The sequence below is a fragment of the Mesoplodon densirostris genome, chromosome 2 (assembly GCF_025265405.1).
Source record: "Mesoplodon densirostris isolate mMesDen1 chromosome 2, mMesDen1 primary haplotype, whole genome shotgun sequence".
NCBI lineage: Eukaryota > Metazoa > Chordata > Mammalia > Artiodactyla > Ziphiidae > Mesoplodon > Mesoplodon densirostris.
In genome coordinates, this window is record NC_082662.1 from 187,799,547 (window position 1) to 187,822,825 (window position 23,279).

At 35.7% G+C, this 23,279-nt stretch overlaps 1 protein-coding gene across 1 annotated transcript in view; it reads left to right on the forward strand.

The window, feature by feature from the left end:
• The window catches only part of F13B (coagulation factor XIII B chain), a 32,683-nt gene extending 9,858 nt beyond the window's left edge, over window positions 1–22,825 (forward strand). The window contains exons 3-12 of the mRNA XM_060088675.1: window positions 6,397–6,582; window positions 7,703–7,879; window positions 8,228–8,404; window positions 11,035–11,214; window positions 11,304–11,489; window positions 12,371–12,553; window positions 15,881–16,081; window positions 16,805–16,987; window positions 21,405–21,618; window positions 22,792–22,825. Of these exons, the coding sequence (XP_059944658.1) occupies window positions 6,397–6,582; window positions 7,703–7,879; window positions 8,228–8,404; window positions 11,035–11,214; window positions 11,304–11,489; window positions 12,371–12,553; window positions 15,881–16,081; window positions 16,805–16,987; window positions 21,405–21,618; window positions 22,792–22,825 (1,721 nt within the window). The remainder of the gene's footprint in view (window positions 1–6,396; window positions 6,583–7,702; window positions 7,880–8,227; window positions 8,405–11,034; window positions 11,215–11,303; window positions 11,490–12,370; window positions 12,554–15,880; window positions 16,082–16,804; window positions 16,988–21,404; window positions 21,619–22,791) is intronic.
• Window positions 22,826–23,279: the final 454 nt, after the last annotated feature.

A 23,279-nucleotide genomic window follows, 5' to 3' on the forward strand; every position in this document is an offset into this window, starting at 1 on the left:
ATAAGTGACCTGGAAGATAAAATAGGGGAAATAACTACTGCAGAGCAGAATAAAGCAAAAAGAATAAAAAGAAATGAGGACAGTCTCAGAGACCTCTGGGACAACCTTAAATGCACCAACATTCTAATTATAGGGATCCCAGAAGAAGAAGAGAAAAGGAAAGGGACTGAGAAAATATTTGAAGAGATTATAGTTGAAAACTTCCTTAATATGGGAAATGAAATAGTTAATCAAGTCCAGGAAGCACAGAGAGTCCCATACAGGATAAATCCAAGGAGAAACACGCCAAGACATATATTAATCAAACTCTCAAAAATTAAGTACAAAGAAAAAATATTCGAAACAGCAAGGGGAAAACAACAAATAACATACAAGGGAATCCCCATAAGGTTAAGAGCTGACCATTCAGCAAAAACTCTGTAAGCCAGAAGGGAGTGGCAGGATATATTTAAAGTGATGAAAGGGAAAAACCTGCAACCAAGATTACTCTACCCAGCAAGGTTCTCATTCAGAATTGATGGAGAAATTAAAACATTTACAGACAAACAAAAGCTAACAGAATTCAGCACAACCAAACCAGCTTTACAAAAAATACTAAAGGAACTTCTCTAGGCAGGAAACACAAGAGAAGGAAAAGACCTACATTAACAAACACCAAACAATTAAGAAAATGGGAATAGGAATATACATATCGAAAATTACCTTAAATGTAAATGGACTAAATGCTCCAAACAAAAGATAGACACTGGATGAAGGGATACAAAAGCAAGACCCATATATATGTTGTCTACAAGAGACCCCTTCCAACCTAGGGACACATACAGACTGAAAGTGAGGGGATGGAAAAAGATACTCCATGCAAATTGAAATCAAAAGAAAGCTGAGGTAGCAATTCTCATATCACAAAATATAGACTTTAAAACAAAGGCTATTACAAGAGAAAAGGAAGGACACTACATAATGATCAAGGGATCAAAGAAGAAGATATAACAATTGTAAATATTTATGCACCCAACATAAGAGCACCTCAATACATAAGGCAAATACTAACAGCCATAAAAAGGGAAATCAACAGTAACACAATCATAGTAGGGTACTTTAACACCCCACTTTCACCAATGGACTGATCATCCAAAATGAAAATAAATAAGGAAACACAAGCTGTAAATGATACATTAAACACGATGGACTTAATTGACATTTATAGGACATTCCATCCAAAGACAACAGAATACATTTTCTTCTCTAGTGCTCATGGAACATTCTCCAGGATAAATCATATCTTGGGTCACAACTCAAGCCTTGGTACATTTAAGAAAATTGAAGTCGTATCAAGTATCTTTTCCAACCACAACATTATGAGATTAGATATCAATTACAGGAAATAATCTATAAAAAATACAAACACATGGAGGCTAAACAATACACTACTTCATAACCAAGAGATCACTGAAAAAATCAAAAAGGAAATCCAAAAATACCTAGAAACAAATGACAATGAGAACACAATGGCCCAAAACCTATGGGATGCAGCAAAAGCAGTTCTAAGAGAGAAGTTTATAGCAATACAATCCTACCATAAGAAACAAGAAACATCTGAAATGAACAACCTAACCTGACACCTAAAACAATTAGAGAAAGAAGAACAAAAAACCCACAAAGTTAGCAGAAGGAAGGAAATCATAAAGATCAAATCAGAAATAAATGAAAAAGAAATGAAGGAAACAATAGCAAAGATCAATAATCTTAAAAGCTGGTTCTTTGAGAAGATAAATGACACTGATAAACCACTAGCCATACTCATCAAGAAAAAAAGGGAGAAGACTCAAATCAATAGAATTAGAAATGAAAGAGAAGTAACAACTGGCACTGCAGAAATACAAAGGATCTTGAGAGATGACTACAAGCAACTATATGTGAATAAAATGGACAACCTGGAAGAAATGGACAAATTCTTAGAAATGCACAACCTTCCGAGACTGAACCAGGAAGAAATAGAAACTATAATCAGACCAATCACAAGCAATGAATTTGAAACTGTGATTAAAAATCTTCCAACAAACAAAAGCCCAGGACCAGATGGCTTCATTTAGAGAAGAACTAACAAACATTTAGAGAAGAACTAACACCTACCCTTCTCAAACTCTTCCAAAATATAGCAGAGGGTGGAAAACTCCCAAACTCATTCCACGTGGCCACCATCACCATGATACCAAAACGAGACAAAGATGTCACAAAGAAAGAAAACTACAGGCCAATAACACTGATGAACATAGATGCAAAACTCCTCAATAAAATACCAACAAACAGAATGCAACAGCACATTAAAAGGATCATACACCATGATCAAGTGGGGTTTATCCCAGGAATACAAGGAGTCTTCAATATACGCAAATCAATCAATGTGATACACCATATTAACAAATTGAATGAGAAAAACCATATGATCATCTCCATAGAGGCAGAGAAAGCTTTTGACAAAATTCAACACCCATTTATGATAAAAAGAAAAAAAAAACCCTCCAAAAAGTAGGCATAGAGGGAACTTACCTCAACATAATAAAGGGCATATATGACAAACCCACAGCCAACATCATCCTTAATGGTGAAAAACTGAAACCATTTCCACTAAGATCAGGAAAAAGGCAAGGTTGCCCACTCTCATCACTATTATTCAACATGCTTTTGGAAGTTTTAGCCACAGCAATCAGAGAAGAAAAAGAAATAAAAGGAATCTAAATCAGAAAAGAAGAAGTAAATCTGTCACTGTTTGCAGATGACATGATACTATACATAGAGAATCCTAAAGATGCTACCAGAAAACTACTAGAGCTAATCAATCAATTTGGTAAAGTAGCAGGATACAAAATGAATGCACAGAACTCTCTTGCATTCCTATACACTAAGGATGAAAAACCTGAAAGTGAAATTAAGAAAAAACTCCCATTTACCATTGCAACAAAAAGAAAGAAATATCTAGGAATAAACTTACCTAAGGAGAAAAAAGACCTGTATGCAGAAAATTATACGACACTGATGAAAGAAATTAATGATGATACAAATAGATGGAGAGATATACCATGTTCTTGGACTGGAAGAATCAACATTGTGAAAATGACTATACTACCCAAAGCAATCTACAGATTCAATGCTATCCCTATCAAACTACCACTGGCATTTTTCACAGAACTAGAACAATAAAATTTCACAATATGTATGGAAACACAAAAGACTCTGAATAACCAAAGCAGTCTTGAGAAAGAAAAACGGAGCTGGAGCAGTCAGGCTCCCTGACTTCAGACTATACTACAAAGCTACAGTAATAAAGACAGTAAGGTACTGGCACAAAAACAGAAATATAGATCAATGGAACAGGATGGAAAGCCCAGAGGTAAACCCATGCACATATGGTCACCTTATCTTTGATAAAGGAGGCAAGAATATACAGTGGAGAAAAGACAGCCTCTTCAATAAGTGGTGCTGGGAAAACTGGACAACTACATGTAAAAGAATGAAATTAGAACACTCCCTAACACTATACACAAAAAATAAATTCAAAATGGATTAAAGACCTAAATGTAAGGCCAGACACTATCAAACCCTTAGAGGAAAATATAGGTAGAACACTCTATGACATAAATCACAGGAAGATCCTTTTTTGACCCACCTCCTAGAGAAATGGAAATAAAATCAAAAATAAACATATGGGACCTAATGAAACTTAAAAGATTTTGAACAGCAAAGAAAACCATAAACAAGATGAAAAGACAACCCTCAGAATGGGAGAAAGATTTGCAAATGAAGCAACTGACAAAGGATTAATCTCCAAAATTTACAAGCAGCTCATGCAGCTCAATATCAAAAGAACATACAGCCCAATCCAAAAATGAGCAGAAGACCTAAATAGACATTTCTCCAAAGAATATAAACAGATTGCCAACAAACACATGAAAGAGTGCTCAGCATCATTAATCATTAGAGAAATTCAATCAAAACTACAATGAGATATCATCTCACACCAGTCAGAATGGCCATCATCAATAAATCTACAAACAATAAATGCTGGAAAGGGTGTGGAGAAAAGGGAACCCTCTTGCACTGTTGGTGGGAATGTAAACTGATACAGCCACTATGGAGAACAGTATGGAGGTTCCTTAAAAAACCAGAAATAGAACTGCCATACGACCCAGCAATCCCACTACTGGTCATATACCCTGGGAAAACCATAATTCAAAAAGAATCATGTACCACAATATTCATTGCAGCTCTATTTACAGTAGCCAGGACATGGAAGCAACCTAAGTGTCCATCAACAGACAAATGAATAAAGCAGATGTGGCACATATGTACAATGGAATATTACTCAGCCATAAAAAGAAACGCAATTGAGTTATTTGTAGTGAGGTGGATGGACTTAGAGTCTGTCATACAGAGTGAAGCAAGTCTGAAAGAGAAAAACAAATAACATATGCTAACACATATATATGGAATCTAAGAAAAGAAAAAAAAGGTCATGAAGAACCTAGGGGCAAGACAGGAATAAAGATGGAGTCCTACTAGAGAATGGACTTGAGGACACAGGGAGGGGAAGGGTAAGCTGGGACAAAGTGAGAGAGTGGCATGCACATATATGCACTACCAAACGTAAAACAGATAGCTAGTGGGAAGCAGCCACATAGCACAGGGAGATCAACTCGGTGCTTTGTGACCACCTAGAGGGGTGGGATAGGGAGGGTGGGAGGTAGGGAGATGCAAGAGAGAGGAGATATGGGAACATATGTATATGTATAACTGATTCACTTTGTTATAAAGCAGAAAGTAATACACCATTGTTAAGCAATTATACTCCAATAAAGATGTTAAAAAAAAGAAAAGAATGAGGGTCTTTTACAGAGAGTTTTTAGGAGACCGAAAAATGCTGGACACTGGCCTTAAGAAGTATATGTAGGGTTGTTACTCTAGTATTTTATCATTTGAAAGACTCTCCTTTGTATGACAACTTCTTCTCACATAATATCCATTGAAAAATGTGTTTTTTTGAGTTCAAATTTGTGAAAAGGAAATCTGATCAGCTCATCTCAATATTTCATGTGAGGCTACACTAGAGTCAAACTATCAGCCGGCTTCCATGGAGTCAGGTGACCTCTCTTGATTGACACATTCCCCAAGCTCTGTTTTGCAGAGTAAGGCGCTTTGGTTGAGTCAGTTTCATTCAGAAAAAGTGGGTAAGGTGCTTATGGTGGTCGATAGGTCCAGTGAATATATCTATTTGGGATAATTATCCACTCCATGACTTGAGGACGGAGCATCAGTTTAAGCACTGCACTTTTAGTATTAACATGGACCACAGATGAACTGTAATAAATACATCTCACTCATAACTAGAGCATAAAAGTAAATTAAACATCTTAGATGAGGTGATGTGAGAGCAGTGAAGTAGGACCCAGTAAAGGATGATGCAGGGTTAACATTGCAGTGTCAGGATTGAGACACCCTCTGTGGCCAGACAGCTGCCCGTGAATCCTGCTCCAACATAGAAAAGTGGCTTAAACATTCCGAGCTGGACTTTCTCACCTATAAAATGCGAATCATACAGCTTCGATGAGATATTCTTTATAAAGGGCTTGCCACACAGCAAGTACAACATATATTTAAACTTATATTAACCTTGGACAAGTCTCTTCACCTTTCTAAATTGGTTTGTTATGAGGGTCTGTTAATGAGGCTTAAAAAATGATTAAACTCCATACAATGCTAAGGTAAATGTACTATCCAACACATCGCAGTCCCACGTATTTAGTAAAAATTAGCTCTGTGAACTCCAAGGTTTTGAGTAGCATGTCTGTGACTCAGTCACAGTTTACATGGACTGACTATGGAGTCTTACTGTGCAGGTAGGCGATCAGAGGCTTAAAAAATAAATGAACATAGTTTTCACATTAAATTGTCTGCATGATTCTTTAAGGATCCATAGAGTAGGTATATGTGCTTTAGTTACATAATGTTAAAAATTATCAAATGCAGTGGACTCAAAAATATTAGGAAGTAAACCCAAAAGAAATTCTTTCTATTTTCCATTAATGACAATTAGTTAGAGGAAGATCTCTGGATATATTTTCTAAAGTAGATGAGGTAGGGGTAGGATGACTGTGAGAACCGAAGTTAGTACATCCAAGAATTTTATTGTCAAATTGAATCAACTTTTAAAGAAATTTGATGCAGAGCATGCAGGATAGTTCCAAAATTAAATTAAATCAAGGAATTGTGGAGTGAACATTCTTCTCTCTCCTTAAAATTCCAAGAATAGTATTAAACTTTTGCATTGTTAGTTTTACAACTTAGTAAAGAACAAGCTTAATTTCATCAATTTAGAACAGAAATATTTTTTCCCCACAGAAAAATGCCCTAAGCCTGACCTGAGGAACGGTTACGTCTTTGACACAAAATTATTTTACAAAATTCAAGAGAACATGCGTTATCATTGTGAATCAGGGTACAAAACCACAACAGGGCAGGATGAAGCAGTGGTTCAATGCCTCCCTGATGGATGGTCTTCTCAGCCAACCTGTAGGAAGGAACATGGTATGTGTTTAAGAATTATCTCCTAAATCTGAAGATAAGAGCTTGTGAGTTCAATGCTTTCTTATATTGGTAGGCATTCTTGTTTAAATATAATTGTTATTTTATTATGTCTCTCAATGCAGGAAGTTATTATATTGTTTCCCTCTAATGCTGGGTGTTTCCTTAATCCAAGGATTCCCAACATCTACCACACACCTACTCCAGCAGTTCCTATTTTTTACTAGTAAACAAAGAATTGGAGTGGAATAAAAGGAAAGACCCTTAATGAAACTTTCTGTCACAACATACATAAGTTATTATTTCCTTCATTAGAGAAGAGTTCGAAATAATACACATTATTTTATACCTCAAACCAATATTAGGTAAACTTAAAAATAACCCAGTCTGGGACTTCCCTGGTGGCACAGTGTTTGCGAATCCACCTGTCAATGCAGGGGACGCGGGTTCAAGCCCTGATCCGGGATGATCCCCTATGCCGCGGAGCAACTAAGCCCGTGCACCACAGCTACTGAGCCTGTGCTCTAGAGCCCGTGAGCCACAACTACTGAGCCCGCATGCCACAGCTACTGAAGCCCATGCTCCTAGAGCCTGTGCTCTGCAGCAAGAGAAGTCACCACAATGAGAAGCCTGTGCACAGCAACAAAGAGTAGCCCCAGCTCACCACAACTAGAGAAAGCCCACGTGCAGCAGCAAAGACCCAACGCAGCCAAAAATAAATAATAAATAAATAAATAAATAAATTTTAAAGATAACCCACTTATTTGAATATATATATGTAGTTAGTGTGGTGTTACCTATTTAAATTATACAAATCCACAGATGGGACATCATCAAAAAATCGCTACTGCACACGTTTTCTATTGAATTGTGACCTTTGGCCAAATACACTAGAGTAGAATTTTAAAGACTAAAGACAGGTAGAGTTAAGATGCAGGGTGCATGAAGAAAGGGAATCCAGAGACAAAGGCAAACTTTGATTATTTTGCAATTTTGCCAAGAGTTGATTCTGTCATATATTGTTAAGATTCATAGAAAATACTTTTTGAGATTTCCTTTTAATATTCTAGGTTTAGGGATGGAGTTCATAAAACAAATGACTTTAATTTCTTTTTTTTTTTAGAAACATGTTTGGCCCCTGAATTACATCATGGAAATTATTCCACAACACAGAAGATGTTCAAAGTGAAGGACAAAGTACGATATGAGTGTGCCTCTGGGTACCACACAGCTTCCGGGAACAGGACGGAGGAGGTGGAGTGTCACCCGTACGGATGGACTCTCACCCCACGATGCGCCAGTAGGTTCTCACTTTGAAAACCCCCTCTCAGAAATGGGTACAAGTTGTTATGCAAATTATGTTCCTCTTTTCATATATTTTTGCTTCTGGTTTTAATGACGATGACAGTAGGCTTTCATTATTTCAAGCTCTCAAAGAGGGAAAAACCCTTTTAGCTCAGATACTTAAATTAAAATAAGCTTAACGATATTCAATAAATATATAAATTGACAAGGTTTTACTAGGCATAACAAAATTTGGTAAAGTTGCTGAATTCTAATTCAGATATGGCAGGTAAGTAGTGGGTGAATTTTGTTCTAACAGGAAAAATAACACTTCTTTGTTTTTTATTTGTTCTTTCATTTTTAGAATTAATATGTTCTTCTTTAAGATCAGTAGAAAATGGTTATTTTCATCCTGTAAAGCAAACCTATGAAGAAGGAGATGTAGTTCAGTTTTTCTGTCATAAAAATTATTATCTAAGTGGATCTGATCTAATTCAGTGCTATAACTTTGGTTGGTACCCAGAATCTCCTGTCTGTGAAGGTAATTTTTAAAATTTCATACCACACAAATAAAATATCATGTCTGAATCAACTTTAATTTCTATGAAAAAAAAGTCTCTGATGATATCTAATTCTTCCCCTGAGTGCTATTTTTTTTAAATAAATATTGTCTTTTAAATCAGTATTATTTTCAACAGTCTTTAATACATTTAATCTGAAGAAATCTTAATTTTTACATTAGTTTGTAGAGTGGATATATCTTTTAAATATATTTTTAAAAATCTATTATAAATTGTAAATCTCATTATAATGAATAAGTTTTCTTGTTAGGAATTAACTAGATCCAGTTGTCCCAAGGTGGCAGCTTTGTGAAGTTACTTTCTGATTACTCAGCCACATATTCTCTGATGTGAAAATACAGTCTTCAAAACAGTGGGGTAAAGAGCAGAAAAAGCAGCAGAATGTTACCCAGAGTGAAAATCAAAACTGAGGTCATCTAGTAAGAGCCAATGTCAAATGGGACGTCTATGGTTCCATTTATATCACTGGCTGTGTTCAAGCAGGTGGTATGATTACCTGTTAAAAGACATCAATTCAATAGTCATATAATCACACCTGCAATGTTATATGAAGGAGGTCCTGGTCTAGCAGAGGAAACAGACACAAGTCGTTGATACAATGTGACAACTGGTATAATAAAGTCAGGTATAAGGTGTTTGAACAAACATTGAAGGTTCTGATTGATATGGTATGGGACAGTGTTTACAGAGGTGATGGATAATGTCTGAACTGGGCCTTAAAAGATAAATAGGACTTGAGGATTGGGAAGGATGGGGAGAGATAAAGGGCTTGATAGCCTCTATTGTCTCTGTAATGTAGGAAATAGCGTCATTATTACAGGCAGGAGAAAGACGGGAAAGGAAAACTTGGAAGAGAGTAGTGAAGATGTGAAACAGTTGCTGTGAGCAATGAAAGAGGGTCCCCAGGGTTATGCAGTGGGGTTTCCCAGAACTGCCACCATTCTCTAAATGCACTAAACAATGACTTTAAATTTTGTTGTTAGAAATATTCTTTTTAAAACTTTCCAGTGGTGCCCAACAGCCTTGCTCTAACAGCAGAGGGGAAGATTGTTAGCAGATTACCTGTAGCATATTATTTCAAAATGAAATGGCAGACCTACCTACTTATCACCTGTTCTCCCCACTGCCACCAAATTAAGTCAGATGTCAACATTCCTGCTATCGTTTTCTAGCAAAGAGTCCTTAGATGTAGGATGGGCAGTGTAGGTGTCTGAGTAATGCCTCCCTCCCTCCCAAAAGAAGATATTCATATTCAAGTCCCTGGAACCAGAGAATGTTACCTTATAGGGCAAAAGTGACTTTGCAGATGTGATGAAATTAAGGATCTGAGAGAGGAATAATATCTGGGATTATCCATGTGGACCCCAAATGTAATCATAAGCATCATAATTATATAAGAGGGAGGCAGAGGGAGATTTGACTACAGAAGATCAAGTATGAGATGTGACGATGGAAGCAAAGGTTGGAGTGAAAAAGGAAGGGGTCATATGCCAAGGAGTGCATACAGCCCCCAGAAGCTTGCAGAGGCAAAGAAGCTGCTTGTCTCCTACAGGCTCCAGAAGGAGCACAGCTCTCCTGATACCTTGATTTCAGCCCAGTGAAACCGATTCTGGACTTTGGCTACCAGAAATGTAAGAGAATAAAGGTGTGCTATTTTTTAAACCACTCCATTGTGGTAATTTGTCACGGCAGCCATGGGAAATTAAAATAGTCAGTATTTTAGAATAGTTAAGAGCAGGAGATTTTAATTCAGATAGACACGGGTTTAGGAACAGATCCACCACTTACTAATAATTTACTTACTTCATAAGTTTTAGTTTCTTTGTCTGTAATATGGGAGATGTAATAGTCCCCACTTAACAAAGTTATTTTAAGGTTAAAGGAGATAATGAATGTAACGTGCTGGCTCTTTTAGTTTTCTATTGGCACGAACGTAACAGCTTGAAACAACACACCTGTGTCTCTCACAGTTTCTGTGGGTCAGGATTCTGGGTGTAGCTGACCTGGCTCTGTGTCCGTGTCTAACAAAGCTGTAGTCAAGGTGTCAGGTGGGACTGCAGTGTCATCTGGGGCTGGGCTCGGGAAGAAACTGCTTTCAAGTTCACTGTGGTTTGTGGCAGCATTTGGAGCTTGGCAGGCTGCTGAGCAGAGGGCTTCAGTCTCCTCCTGGATGCCCCTGCAGGCAGCCCTGTGCCCCCTGCCCTGTGGCCCACCCCCTTCGGACACTCACGATGAAGCAGCTTGCTTCTCTTCCAAATCAGCTGGGAAAGAGCTCGGCAAGAACGGCCTTACCATACTGTGTTAAGACAGTATGTGTGCATGATCACACGCATCCATCTTTGTGGCTGTGTTTAAACAAGTCACATGCATCCCATCATCTTGGCTGTGTTCATCACTTAGAAGCAAGTCCAAGTTCTTGGGGAGGGGCGTGACTCAAGGAAGTGAGCCTCAGGATGTGGGGATCCAGGGGGTGACCCCAGTCTGCCTGCCATACTTCTTAGGGTGCTTGGCACAATGAACGTGCTTATGAAATCCTAACTATTATTTTTTGGTAATTACATGACTAAATATACTGATGTTTTTCCATAAGGAAGAAGAAATCGATGTCCTCCTCCCCCTCTGCCTCTGACCTCCAAAATTCAAAGGTACTCAACCACTTATCGTCACGGAGAAACAGTTCGTATAGAATGTGGACTTAACTTTGCGATGCAGGGATCAGAAGAGATACGCTGTGAAAATGGAAAATGGACAGAACCTCCCAAATGCACTGGTTAGCACCTCAAATAACCTTTCCCTAAAATGAAACCTGCGTGTATGTGGAGCTAAATGGTCTCTTCTGTTTCAATTTTCCCTTCTCAGAAGAAAAGCAGAGGATGGCCTGTGAGGACCCACCCTTGGTTGAGAATGCTGCAGCAAACCTATCCTCCAAGGTCTATTATAATGGGGATAAAGTGACATATGTGTGTGAAAGAGGGTATCACCTCCGGGGACCAGAAGAAATAACTTGTAAACGTGGAAAATGGACCCTTCCCCCTGAATGTGTTGGTATGTGTGCTGCGTTTCACATCCAGAGCTAAGCTTAGTGTGTAAAATTTTCCTTTGTTTAATTCACACACTTACAGCAACGGTCCGTTGCTTAGAAGAGTTTGAAACACACAGATACAGCACTTACTCTGCTGTTTTTCCTGAGCATATGGAGCTCTCTGTAGAATTTAACTGAATATAAAGAATTGGGAAAGAAACAAGTTTTTAACATCCTGATGATAGTACTTTTGCATCTGAGCCCTCCACCCTCTGATCCATATACCTGTTCTTCCATCTCACTGAAGGGCACAACCAGGGTACCACTCCTCAGTGCCATCCTTCCCGTCATCCTCCTCATTTCTTGGTCAGGTCCTGGAGAGACCTCCACAGGCATGTTTACCGAGGATATCTGTTGTGTAAGAAAAAAGCTATTAAAGATGCTAGAGAAATTAGCCAAGTAGGAGAAAGACTCTGAAGTCAGAGAGAAAAATGGAAATTTTCATCCATGGGTTGATTGAGATCTGAGATGAAGAGAGATGAGAAGGAAAAAATAAAAATGGATAACAACAAAGGTCAGTTTTTAAATGGACCATAATTGTTAGGTTAAAGAACACTGTTTATCTTTCTGTACATTTTAAGAATATCTATAGCATGAGTCCTTCAGAAGCAAGAAAAGTGAAAAATCTGCTGCATACTTGTCTTTCAGCAAAACATTTGCTGTTTAGTTTGGCTTAGTAAATTTTAACAATACTTAGCTGAATAAAGTTTCTCTGATTCTGGTAAACTGAGAGACCAGTTGTCCTAAATTACATAGTGAATATTAAATACTATTGTATGGGCAACTGTATTATATCATTATGTTGTTATGTTTGTATTAATTTAAAAATAACTTCTTTTCTTAGGAAATACTGAGAATTGTAATTCTCCACCTGCTGTAATAAATGGAGCTGTTATTGGTGGATTATTAGCAAGCTACCCAACAGGATCCTCAGTGGAATATAGATGCAATGAATATTACTTATTGAGGGGAGCAAAAATATCTCATTGTGAACAAGGAAAATGGTCATCCCCACCTGTTTGCTTAGGTAAGATAGAGAACACATTGAATTAAAAAGAAATTTTCCCAGCCTTACTGAGATACAATTGACATATATCCTTGTGTATGTTTAAGGTGTATAATGTGATGACTTGTTACACAAATACATTGTGAAATTATTACCACAATAAGGTTAGTTTATTTATCCTTCACCTCACGTAATTTGGGGAGTTGTTTTTATGATGAGAGCATTTAAAATCCACTCTTAGCAACTTTTATGTGCACAACATTGGGGTGTTTTTTTTTAACTTTTGAATTTTATCTTATTTATTTTTTAAATATTTTTTATATATTGTTTTGTATATTAGGTCCCTGGAATTTACTCTGCTTATAGCAGGACACATTGAATTTGTTTTACCCTTATGTGTGTATTCTTATGTGATTTTCATATAATGTTTTATAGCATGGAAAGAGAATTTTGTATATATCTTTCATTCTTCAAGTGTTTTACCTTATCCTTTCTGTCAGCAGAAAAAAATCCCTAGTACCTTAGGGTTTAGGCTATGCTAGTTCTTACTCCACTGCATTTTATTTTTTAATGTGGTAACATAAGAACAACAAAACTTTACCATTTTAACCATGTTTAAGTGTCCATTTCAGTGGCATTAAACATAATCACATTTGTGTGTCTGATTACATTTGTGTTGTCTTTCTCCTAACTGGAATTTCCCCTGGTTGTTTATATTCCTCATTGTCTCTCTTATTGTCCTCAGAATGTCATTTGGACAGAAGGATAATCAACCCAATTCTTTCCTTGGTAGAGCATGTCGTTTATAGCTTTCTTTGCCACTGCTTCCTCACTTTTGTTTTATCTTGTTGAACAGATAAAAACGTTTGTAGTTACTCTAAATATATTTTGGATTAAGGCATGGATTAATTAATGTTAATGTTTTCAAGTAGAAAACTTAGGCAGCTATCTAAATAATTACCTAAATTGAAATTACTTTGGGAAAACAATATTCACCTCTCATTTCAAGCCTATAGATTTGCATCATTTTGTAACTTTTCTAATCAGAGTTCCATTTAAAAGTAACGTACCTGGTCACTACAGTTGCAAAGAACTTCTTACATTGTGACTTCTACAAATAGAAAATTGCATGATAAACTCCCTATAAGTTAAAAAAGACATTTAGTTAAAAATATTAGCCCTTTAAACTACAAAAGCAAATCACTGTTATCTACAAGAAAATTAATAAACATACAGAATAAACTAGAAGGAAACAGAAAATATCAGTAACCTTGCCAGAAACAAATGCTGTCAATGACTTAGATAATGGTCTTTTACACCTTTTTCTACACCAGCTTCCAACATACATATTCACAAATATGTATGATATCATGAAGAGGCTATGAATCTTGTTTCTTTCACTTAAACTATATTATGAACATGGTTTGATATATTTCTACATTATATTTTAATGGCTGCACAGTATTCCTTAATGCAAATATGCCATAATTTAATTAATTACTTTTTGATGGACATTTAGTGTGTTTTCAACATCTTTATATTTCACACGGTACATCTTGTACTAAATATTTGTACATGTAAATAATCTTTATTTTTTAATAAAATAAAATTAATTCTATTTATTTCACATGTTTTGTTTTTGTTTTCAGATTATCTGAAGAGGAATTTCTGGGTCAAAGAGATCTGGAATTTTAATTAAATTTCTGTTAATTGCCAAACTGCCCTTCATAAGGTTTATTCTGATTTATGATCCTCTCATCAGTGAATTAATGAAGTAGTTTCTTAATCTTTGTGAACTTGAATATCTTAATCTTTACATATTGTTAATTAAGCAATTAAAATTACTTTAATTGGATTTATTTGGGTATTAAACTGTTGACATTTTTCAATTTTCTAATGGCCACAGGTGGTTTTTCAATGAACTGATTGTTCATAGTTTAGCGCTTTTTCCATACCCATAAGAGTTTTATCTATATAAATTATATTATCCATTTGACAGTCATGTATATTGCAACTATTTTTTTGTTTTCCTCTTCCTTTTATTTATAGTGTTTTTAATATACATAAATTTAAGTTTTAAATCAGCTCTTTCAGCATCTCCTTTGTGGTTTCTCTCCTTCCAGTCATTCTGTTTGCTGTTCACATTCACATTCGGATATATCTTCACCTGTAGTTTTCCTATTGCTCTCATATTTTCATAGATGATTTTGATGTTAAGCTTTTGATGATGTGATTGATATTGCATTGAACGGAAGTACAGTCATCTCTGAGGATAGAGACTGGACCGAAATTATAAAGGAAAAGCTAGTAATGGAACAACCTTGTAGAGAACAATAAGGTTTAAGGAAACCTATCATTTTCTGCCTGGAGCAATTGCCTCATGACATTTAGGCTTGATGCCCACAGCCTAAATCAAAGACTGAGTGAAGATCAATTATTGTCATCAGGGCAAGAGGAGAGAGCTTTGTCCATCTTACTTGTCCCGTGGAACTGAAAATACTCTCACTACGAATGGGAAAGATGGTGCTATAAGGAGCAGCATTTCCCATCTGTGAATTATTCCAGATGTTATGAACTTCTCAACCTCCCCCCTGCTGGTCTTCCCTGCCCTTAGCCTACTTCAGCCAGTCTGGTCTCATTACTCCTCTCCAAGTAAGCCAGGTGTGCTCTCACCTCAAGGTAGTTCCCCGTGCCTGGAATGCCCTTCCCTCAAAAAATGACTTGGTTCAGTCCTTAACCTTCTGCAAGTCTGTTCAAAGATTACTTATTTAAACCTGTCCCAACCACCTTACCTAGAAGCACAGTCCCCCTTCCCCCATGCCTCCACTATTAATTTTTCTATCGCACTTATTATATATAGTTTAAAGATGGCCCCAAATTATAAGATCCATATATTTATTACATTTATTGTTGATTGTGTGTGTGTGTCTCCCAGTTGGAAGGTAATCTCCATGAGGGCAGGGATCTTTGTTTTATTCACCAACGAATATCAAGTGGTAAGTGTCCCACAAATATTACACAGTAAATACATTTTCTATTTGAAGATTTTATTTTATAGGAAAGAAATCAGGATGAACCTAAGTGGTTGTTGTCCTTCAACAATATTTTTAATGTTTCAAATTAAGTGGTTTCAATTTATGTTATATTGACGATAATACAAAATATATAAATTCATTTGACAACAATAAAATGTATCCTTTATTATGTATATGTGTGAAGAGCTTTAATAATGATAAATGGTAAATATAAAATACCGCTTTTGATGCCTGTCATAATTTTTTTGTAAAAATATATCACTTTCATACTTGTGAGATGAGTGAAGAATTGAAAAGACCCTTTGTTTTACAGAGCCGTGTACAGTTAACATGGATGACATGAGCAGAAATAACCTAGAGATGAAGTGGAATTATGAAGGGAAGATCTTACATGGAGATTTAATAGATTTTGTATGTAAACAGGGGTATGACTTGTCTCCATCAACTGCACTCTCTGAATTATCAGTGCAGTGCAACAGAGGTGAAGTGAAATATCCTTCATGTATTAGAAAAGGTAAAACAATAGTGCTTCCTGACAATTTCTTGGGTGACCAATATCACAGGTGATCAGTATGAGTTCAAAGGATAAGACCCTAAGCAATCTACCACCCTCATCATCTAATCTATATAATTGGGAATGACCTGATCAATTTCCAATCAGCACATACCCTTAAATAGGATCTATGCTGACATCTTTTAATTCTGTAAGTCAGTTTTATAAAGAGAGAATTCATGAGATTTTGTACATATCACCAGACTTTCAGAGAATGGATCACCCTCTTGTGAGCAATCAACAACCCTGTAAAGCATTGCTCTCCTCAGGGTTTGCAGGGGAGCATTGTCTCAGAAGAGGGCTTAAGGTAGAGTGAGAGATTTTGTGTACTCCTTGGGCATGGGACTGTCACTTTTAATAAGGAAACAGGAAGAGAATGCATACAGAAAACATGACCTCAAGATGGATCTTATACGCTTTCACTTTTGGCAAACAGGGGAAAAGTAAAATCACAATAATTAATACTTTGCTAGTTTTAAACGTGTATTTAATATTATGCTATTCTAATTGCAATCATAAATTTTATGTATGAAGTGATTACAGAAATGCTTTTGATATTTAAAAATTACTTGAGAGATGTCTTAAAAATGCTTTTACATGAAATATATTTTTTTATTTCTGTAGCGATTATAAAAGCACTGGCTGCCTATTGTAGCAATTCATTGCAGACTATTATTTTTGCAGAATCTAAAAGAACATGTGCATCTCCCCCATTTATTAAAAATGGAGTTATTAAGAGTTCAACAGTCAGGACCTATGAAAATGGTTCCTCAGTGGAATACAGATGTTTTGAGCACCATTTCCTACAAGGGTCTAAGGAATCCTATTGTTTAGAGGGAGTGTGGACTACACCACCATTGTGTTTGGGTAAGTACTGCCACATGTGTCTCTATTTATTAAAATAAAACCATATTTTTCACTTCCTCTTCTCTTTGAGTTGATATAGCACTAATATAAAATTTAATTTTTGCATTTTTGTTATTTTATTAGTGTGCTTGTTGAATTACTGGTTTCTACTCTTTCCTGTAGATCATAACTAGAATCCAGCTCATTCTAACAAGTACTTTTTAAGTACAAACCATACATGAGGTACTGGGTTGGTAGGACCTATGGGATGGTTAAGCTGTGTGGTGTGGGTAACCAGTCTAACAGTGGTCATTCAGTGTTATTGGTGATGTGCTAGAAAACACGAGGACAGCGGGAAACAGATATAGGAATGGTCCCCTCGATCTGAAAGATGATAATGCCTTGTTGATGAGGCATCCTAATAAAAGTAACACTATCTCCCAAGATTCTCAGGAGTCATAAAATAGCATATTTTTAAATAAAAAGAAAATATTTCTTTGTGTTTATATCTGACTTTCATTTATTTTCTTATCTTATTTCACTGTATAATATTGAGTAGAAGTGGTGGGTATCTGTGTTCTGATCTCATAACTAAATCTTTCAGTAATTCATCTTTAAATATGGTGTTACAAATACGTTAAAAAAATCAAAATAAAGATATAGAAACCACCTATTTCTATTTTGCTAAGAGTTTAAAAAAACCTTCAGTGAGTTTAATTTTAGCAATATCTGTTGAAACAATCATATGATTATTACATTTATTTTTTTTCCCTGGAATTACATTGCTTCTTTTTGAATGTTAAAGCAGGATTGTATTTCTGTAATAAATCTCACATGGTTGTGATGAATTATGCTTTTTATATATTGTTGAATTTTATTTGCAGATATTCTACGTAGAATTTTTGCAACTATTTTCATGAGGGAGATTGGTTTGTTATTTTCCTTTTGGGTTTTGTGTCAAGTTTCTGCTAACTTCATACAATGGGTTGGGAAGTATTCCCTCTTTATCAATTCTCTAGATTTTGTCTAAGACTGATACTATTTCTTCTTTAATAATTGTAAGAAATCATCAGAGATGCCACCTGGGCCTTGAGTTTTTTTTTTGAGGAAAGATTTTAATGACAACTTCAATTTGTTTAATAGACATTAGGTTATTTTTCTCTTCTCTCAGTTTCAGTAGGAAGTGGTTTGTAAGAATGTGTCCATTATATCTAAATTGTCAAGTTTGTTGACATAACGTTCATGACATCCTTTTATACTTTTTTTAATGCCTTTAGTGATGTGTCTTTTGTTATACTGCTCTGAAGAAGTATGTCTTTCTGATATATCTTGCTGAGGGTCTTTAAATTTTATTGGTCCTTATAAGCAGTCAGTATCTGCATTTTTTGATCCTTTCATCAAATGTTGCTATTTCATTAATTTATATTCTTATCTTTATTATTTCCTCTCTTCTACTTTCTTGGATTTATTTTATTATTCTTTTCTCGCTTGTTTAGATGTATACTTAGAGTACTAATTTTCATCCTTTATGTTTTTCCCTAAAAATGAATTTAAGGATATAAATTTCCCACTGAGCACAACTTCAACTTCATCCCACACATTTTTATATTTTTGATTTTTACTATCATTCAGCTAAAAATTTATAATACCCATTTTGATATCTTCTATGCTCTCTGAGTTATGTAGAAGTTTATTTTTAAAATTCTAAACATTGGAGGATTTTCTAGTTTTCTTTTGGTTGTTGATTTCTAGTCTAAATCCATTGAGACATACTTTGAATTATATCTGTTCTCTTTGCCTTCTCAGTAGGTTATTTTGGTTGGACCTAGATGTTGGTTTCTTTGTGCATTTTATTCTCCTAGTTGGTCGGACTTCTTGAATCTGTGACTTGATATCTTTCATAGGTTTTGGAAATGTCTGGCTAACGTCTTTTCAAATATTTTTAACATTTTCTCTTTTCACTCTTTCTGTGATTCCATAAAACACATGTTACATCTTTTTCCAGTGTCCCCTGTCTCTTAAACTTAATATTTTCTCTCCTTTTATCTTCTCATTGTTTCAGTTTGGTAATTCTCTTCTGATATATTTTCCAGTTCATGAATCCTCTCTTTAGATGTGTACAATCTACTTTAAACTTCTATACTGAGTTCTCAATTTCAACTATTATCTTTGCATTTTTAGAATACCCATTTCATATTTTTTTGTAGATTTGAGTTGTCTGATGAAAAACTTCATCTTAACATCTATTTCTTGATCATATTAGTTGCAATTATTTAGTTTTAACTCCTTGTCTGCAAATTCCAATATCTGGATCATCTGTAAGCTATATCTATTTTCTAGCCCCATTTCTTGCTATTTCCGTTAATGGTTGATTGAATATCAAATATCATGTGTGGATAATTTTAGGATCTTGAGACAATGATGCCATCTTATTCCAGACAATACTCATCTCATCTTCTGGCTGATGGTGTAGGGAAATTTATTCTCTATTCAGTGAGAGACAAAGCTTTCTCTAAGCTTATTTTCAGAACTTAGTTTGCTCCTGCTCTGCTCACAGAATGTACCCTGCAGGGTTCTTCACTAGAGTTTGGTGTGTATACCAAGGTCCCCCTATCTGCCTGGCTCTGATATTCCTGGGAGATGGCCACTGCTCACTGTAGCTTTTCATTCACTTCAAGCTGAGCTCCTCATTCTCTTTCTGCATAATCAAGAATAGGCAGATGCCCCCCTGGCAAAGCCAGGGCAGAGTATCAAGCTCATTTCCTCATACTTCCCATCTCTCTGGGCTCTGACACGTCAAGTCCTGGCTGTCTTGGCTAACCCACTTTTCTATCCTCAACCCCGTGGGATTTCCAGCAGCTCTTCTGGCTCTGTGTTTGTTGCTGGCCCATCTCTATCTAGTCTCTCAGCTTGCACTGAAAATCAACAAAACCCCAAGAGAAAAATGGCACAGAGTGTGAAACTCATCTGAATGGGCTTTTACCAGACCCTTAGCCTCTGGGGTACTGCCTGCCTTGAAAATTCTCTGATTCCTTGAAATACTAACTTTGTGTCTGTTTTCAGATTTTCTAGTTCTTAGTAGAAGTGCTGGTCTGATATAGGCTACTCTGTCATGGCAGAGTGCAGAAGTTCCGTGAAACAATTTTGAACTCGTTTTAATTTAAATTGCATGTCTTGTAGAACATTCTAAACAATAGTGCCATTTGACCTCATTTTCAAAACTATTTTGCAGTGACTATAAAATTCTGTTAGACTCTTTCTAATCATTCCTGTCATTTTTTTTCTATCTATAGCATTTCTAGGATGACATCTGACACACAGGCCTTCACTTGAGAACGACTGAATAAAGAAGTATTTTAGCATGTCAGTTGTATGATTCATATGCTCTGTTAGCAACTCTGGAACTTTTTATTTATCTCAGAAGCAACTGCTTGGTGCTCGGTCATCCAGGAGGCAAATATGAACACAAGCAGCCCAATTTTCTGACATGACTTGACATTTGGTATTTTAAAAATACCAATGTTTTTATCAAGGAAAAGAAACCAGAGAAGTTTGTTGGGTATCCTAGTTCTTATCTTAAGTTTTTATTTTGTTTTGTTTTAATGCATAAGGAGAAGGACACAATAATACTGTCAATGCTTAAAATTTAAAGCATCTCAATCCAATCTTAATAATCCTTAATAACTGAAATTTAAAAGAGAAGAAACTGTTAATTACTTTGGATATACTTTAAGCATCAAGTCATAAATTCTGAGTCAGTGTCGAGACTCTAGCTTGTTTCTACATTTCCATAAAATATTATCTATCCAGCCATCAATGGTTTGTCTCAAGGGTGTTTTATTTGCACTTTCTGAAGAAGAAAAAGGAAAAAGAACACTATTTCAATGACTATTATTAACTATCAATGTCTTTTATTTTTTTTATTTTTTATTTTTTTTATTTTTATTTTTTTTTGCTGTACGCGGGCCTCTCACTGCTGTGGCCTCTCCCGTTGCGGAGCACAGGCTCCGGACACACAGGCTCCGTGGCCATGGCTCACGGGCCCAGCCGCTCCGCGGCATGTGGGATCTTCCGGGATCGGGGCACGAACCCGTGTCCCCTGCATCGGCAGGCGGACTCTCAACCACTGCGCCACCAGGGAAGCCCTCAATGTCTTTTAAAAAACACATTTTTTTGCCTTCTGTCTTTGCAAGTCTTAATGGCATAAAGCTCAGTAACTGGCAGGACATACCCTTTTTCCAAATTCAGGGCAACAGAGATAAATGGCAAGCTGTTTTCTGTGAACTTTGAACATATTTTCTGACTTGAATATGAATTCTAACTTACTTGCTGCTCTAATGCCTGGGAATTATAGGGTTATTATGAGAAAGCAACACAATGGCTCCTGTTAATATTGAGAGGTATCAAGGTAGTTTTCTTTGTTTTTTATTTTTTTCAGAGCCTTGCACATTATCTTTTGATACAATGCAAAGTAATAATTTGCTCCTGAAATGGAGTTTTGACAATAGGCCATATATTTTCCACGGCGAGTATATTGAGTTTCTTTGTAAGAGAGATACTTACATAACTGAGTTTCCTATTATCGGATCGGAATTGAGAGTGCAATGTGACAGAGGGCAGTTGAAATATCCAAGATGTATTCAAAGAGAAAGGTAAGGAGAGGCTTGTACCTGAAACTTTTTTTTTTTTTTTCTGTTCAGGCTGTTATTCATGAGATTCATTATGTTATAAATTTCAGAAACATTAGGTTCTACAATAGTCCTGCTTTATGGTCATTATAAAGGGGAAAAAAATCACGTTGTCTTTATTTTTTTAAACCAAGCCAACTCCTAGACGTATTAACTAATTCAACAAGCTTTCTGAGTGGTCTAAAGTCAAAGCAATGTTTGCTATTTGATTTTCGTGACTCTTTGGCAATCGGGTAAATAAATCAATTTGAGAGATGTTTAAATGTGGAAAATTAACCTACATGTTCTGAGATAAGAGAAACTCACATTTTCTCCCATTTCTCATTAGCGGTTCGTAATAACGATGGGAAACACAGTTGTACAAACTTGATACTGAGGGAAGAGCATGTCAATAACAAAGTTTAAAATTATGGTATTTGTTTTCAGGAACACAGTTCTATATAAGAATTTGGAAGTTATTTCTGAAGTGTTTTCTCATATAGCAATTTTTTAAATATATTTTCTACTACTTGATCAATGGAAAACAATCCTGTTCTTTTCTTAGAGAAAGGTTAAAAGAATGCAATAAAATAATGTCATTCATTTTATTGGGTCAGAATTTTGCACCCTTTGAAGACACTTTATAAAATGGGAATTATACTCTAGGTTCAACTAAGAACATTTTTAAATGACTTAAAAGTGCATGTGGTACTCTTTTAACGGTTATAAAGAATGAGCTATAAGAACTACATAAGGACAGTTTTTTAGATACTTTGAACATTCTAGAAAAAAATTCATAAGACACACATAAGTGGAAACTTTTTTTATTTTTAATTGCAGTGAAAATCAGAGCAGAAAAATGTTTGTGCTATTTAAATTTTTTATTATATCTTGCATTTCCTATTTATAAGAGAAAAAGGAATAAGTAACTTAGAAAAAAATTGTAGAAAATGGTGTTAGTGTAGTTAATGACATTGAATTTTTAAAAAGAAATTGGTGGTATAATTTACCAAGGATGGTTACTTGCTTTTATCAGCACCTCATTAAAACAAGGACCAGTTATATGAAATATTGAAGGGCTAAGACTATAATAAATACTTGACCAGAAATGATGCTTATTTCAACCCCACCTTCTCTCTCTCTTTTTTTCTTATCAAGGATGTTGTCTTATCAAGAACCCTTAAGGACATGAAAATGAATGGCAGAAAGAAGAATAACATTTTGACACATCATAAAATCCTTTATAAAACATAATTGTTAGAAGAAAAATGTTGAATTAAAAACCTCTGAGTTTTTACTTGCATGAAGATTTGAATCTAAACTGTTTGCTCTGGACATTTTCTTTATTTATAAATAAAAGCTACACATGCTGTTGTTTCACTTCTGGTTTGGATGACTTGACATGTGACCTCATCTTTGCTGCATGTCTTTCATCTATTACAACATCAATCTGCACATCAAAATATTTCTGGTTCCTAATGCCAGTTCACTGGTCTATATTGTCTTCAATATATGTGCAAAAATTCACATTTGTCTTTATCGTCTTTGTTAATATCAGGGTTTTCTGTTCCTTTGAGTTCAATATTTATGTCAACACAAAAGAACCAGCCACACTAGAGCTGAGAAACTATACATCATGTTACAGA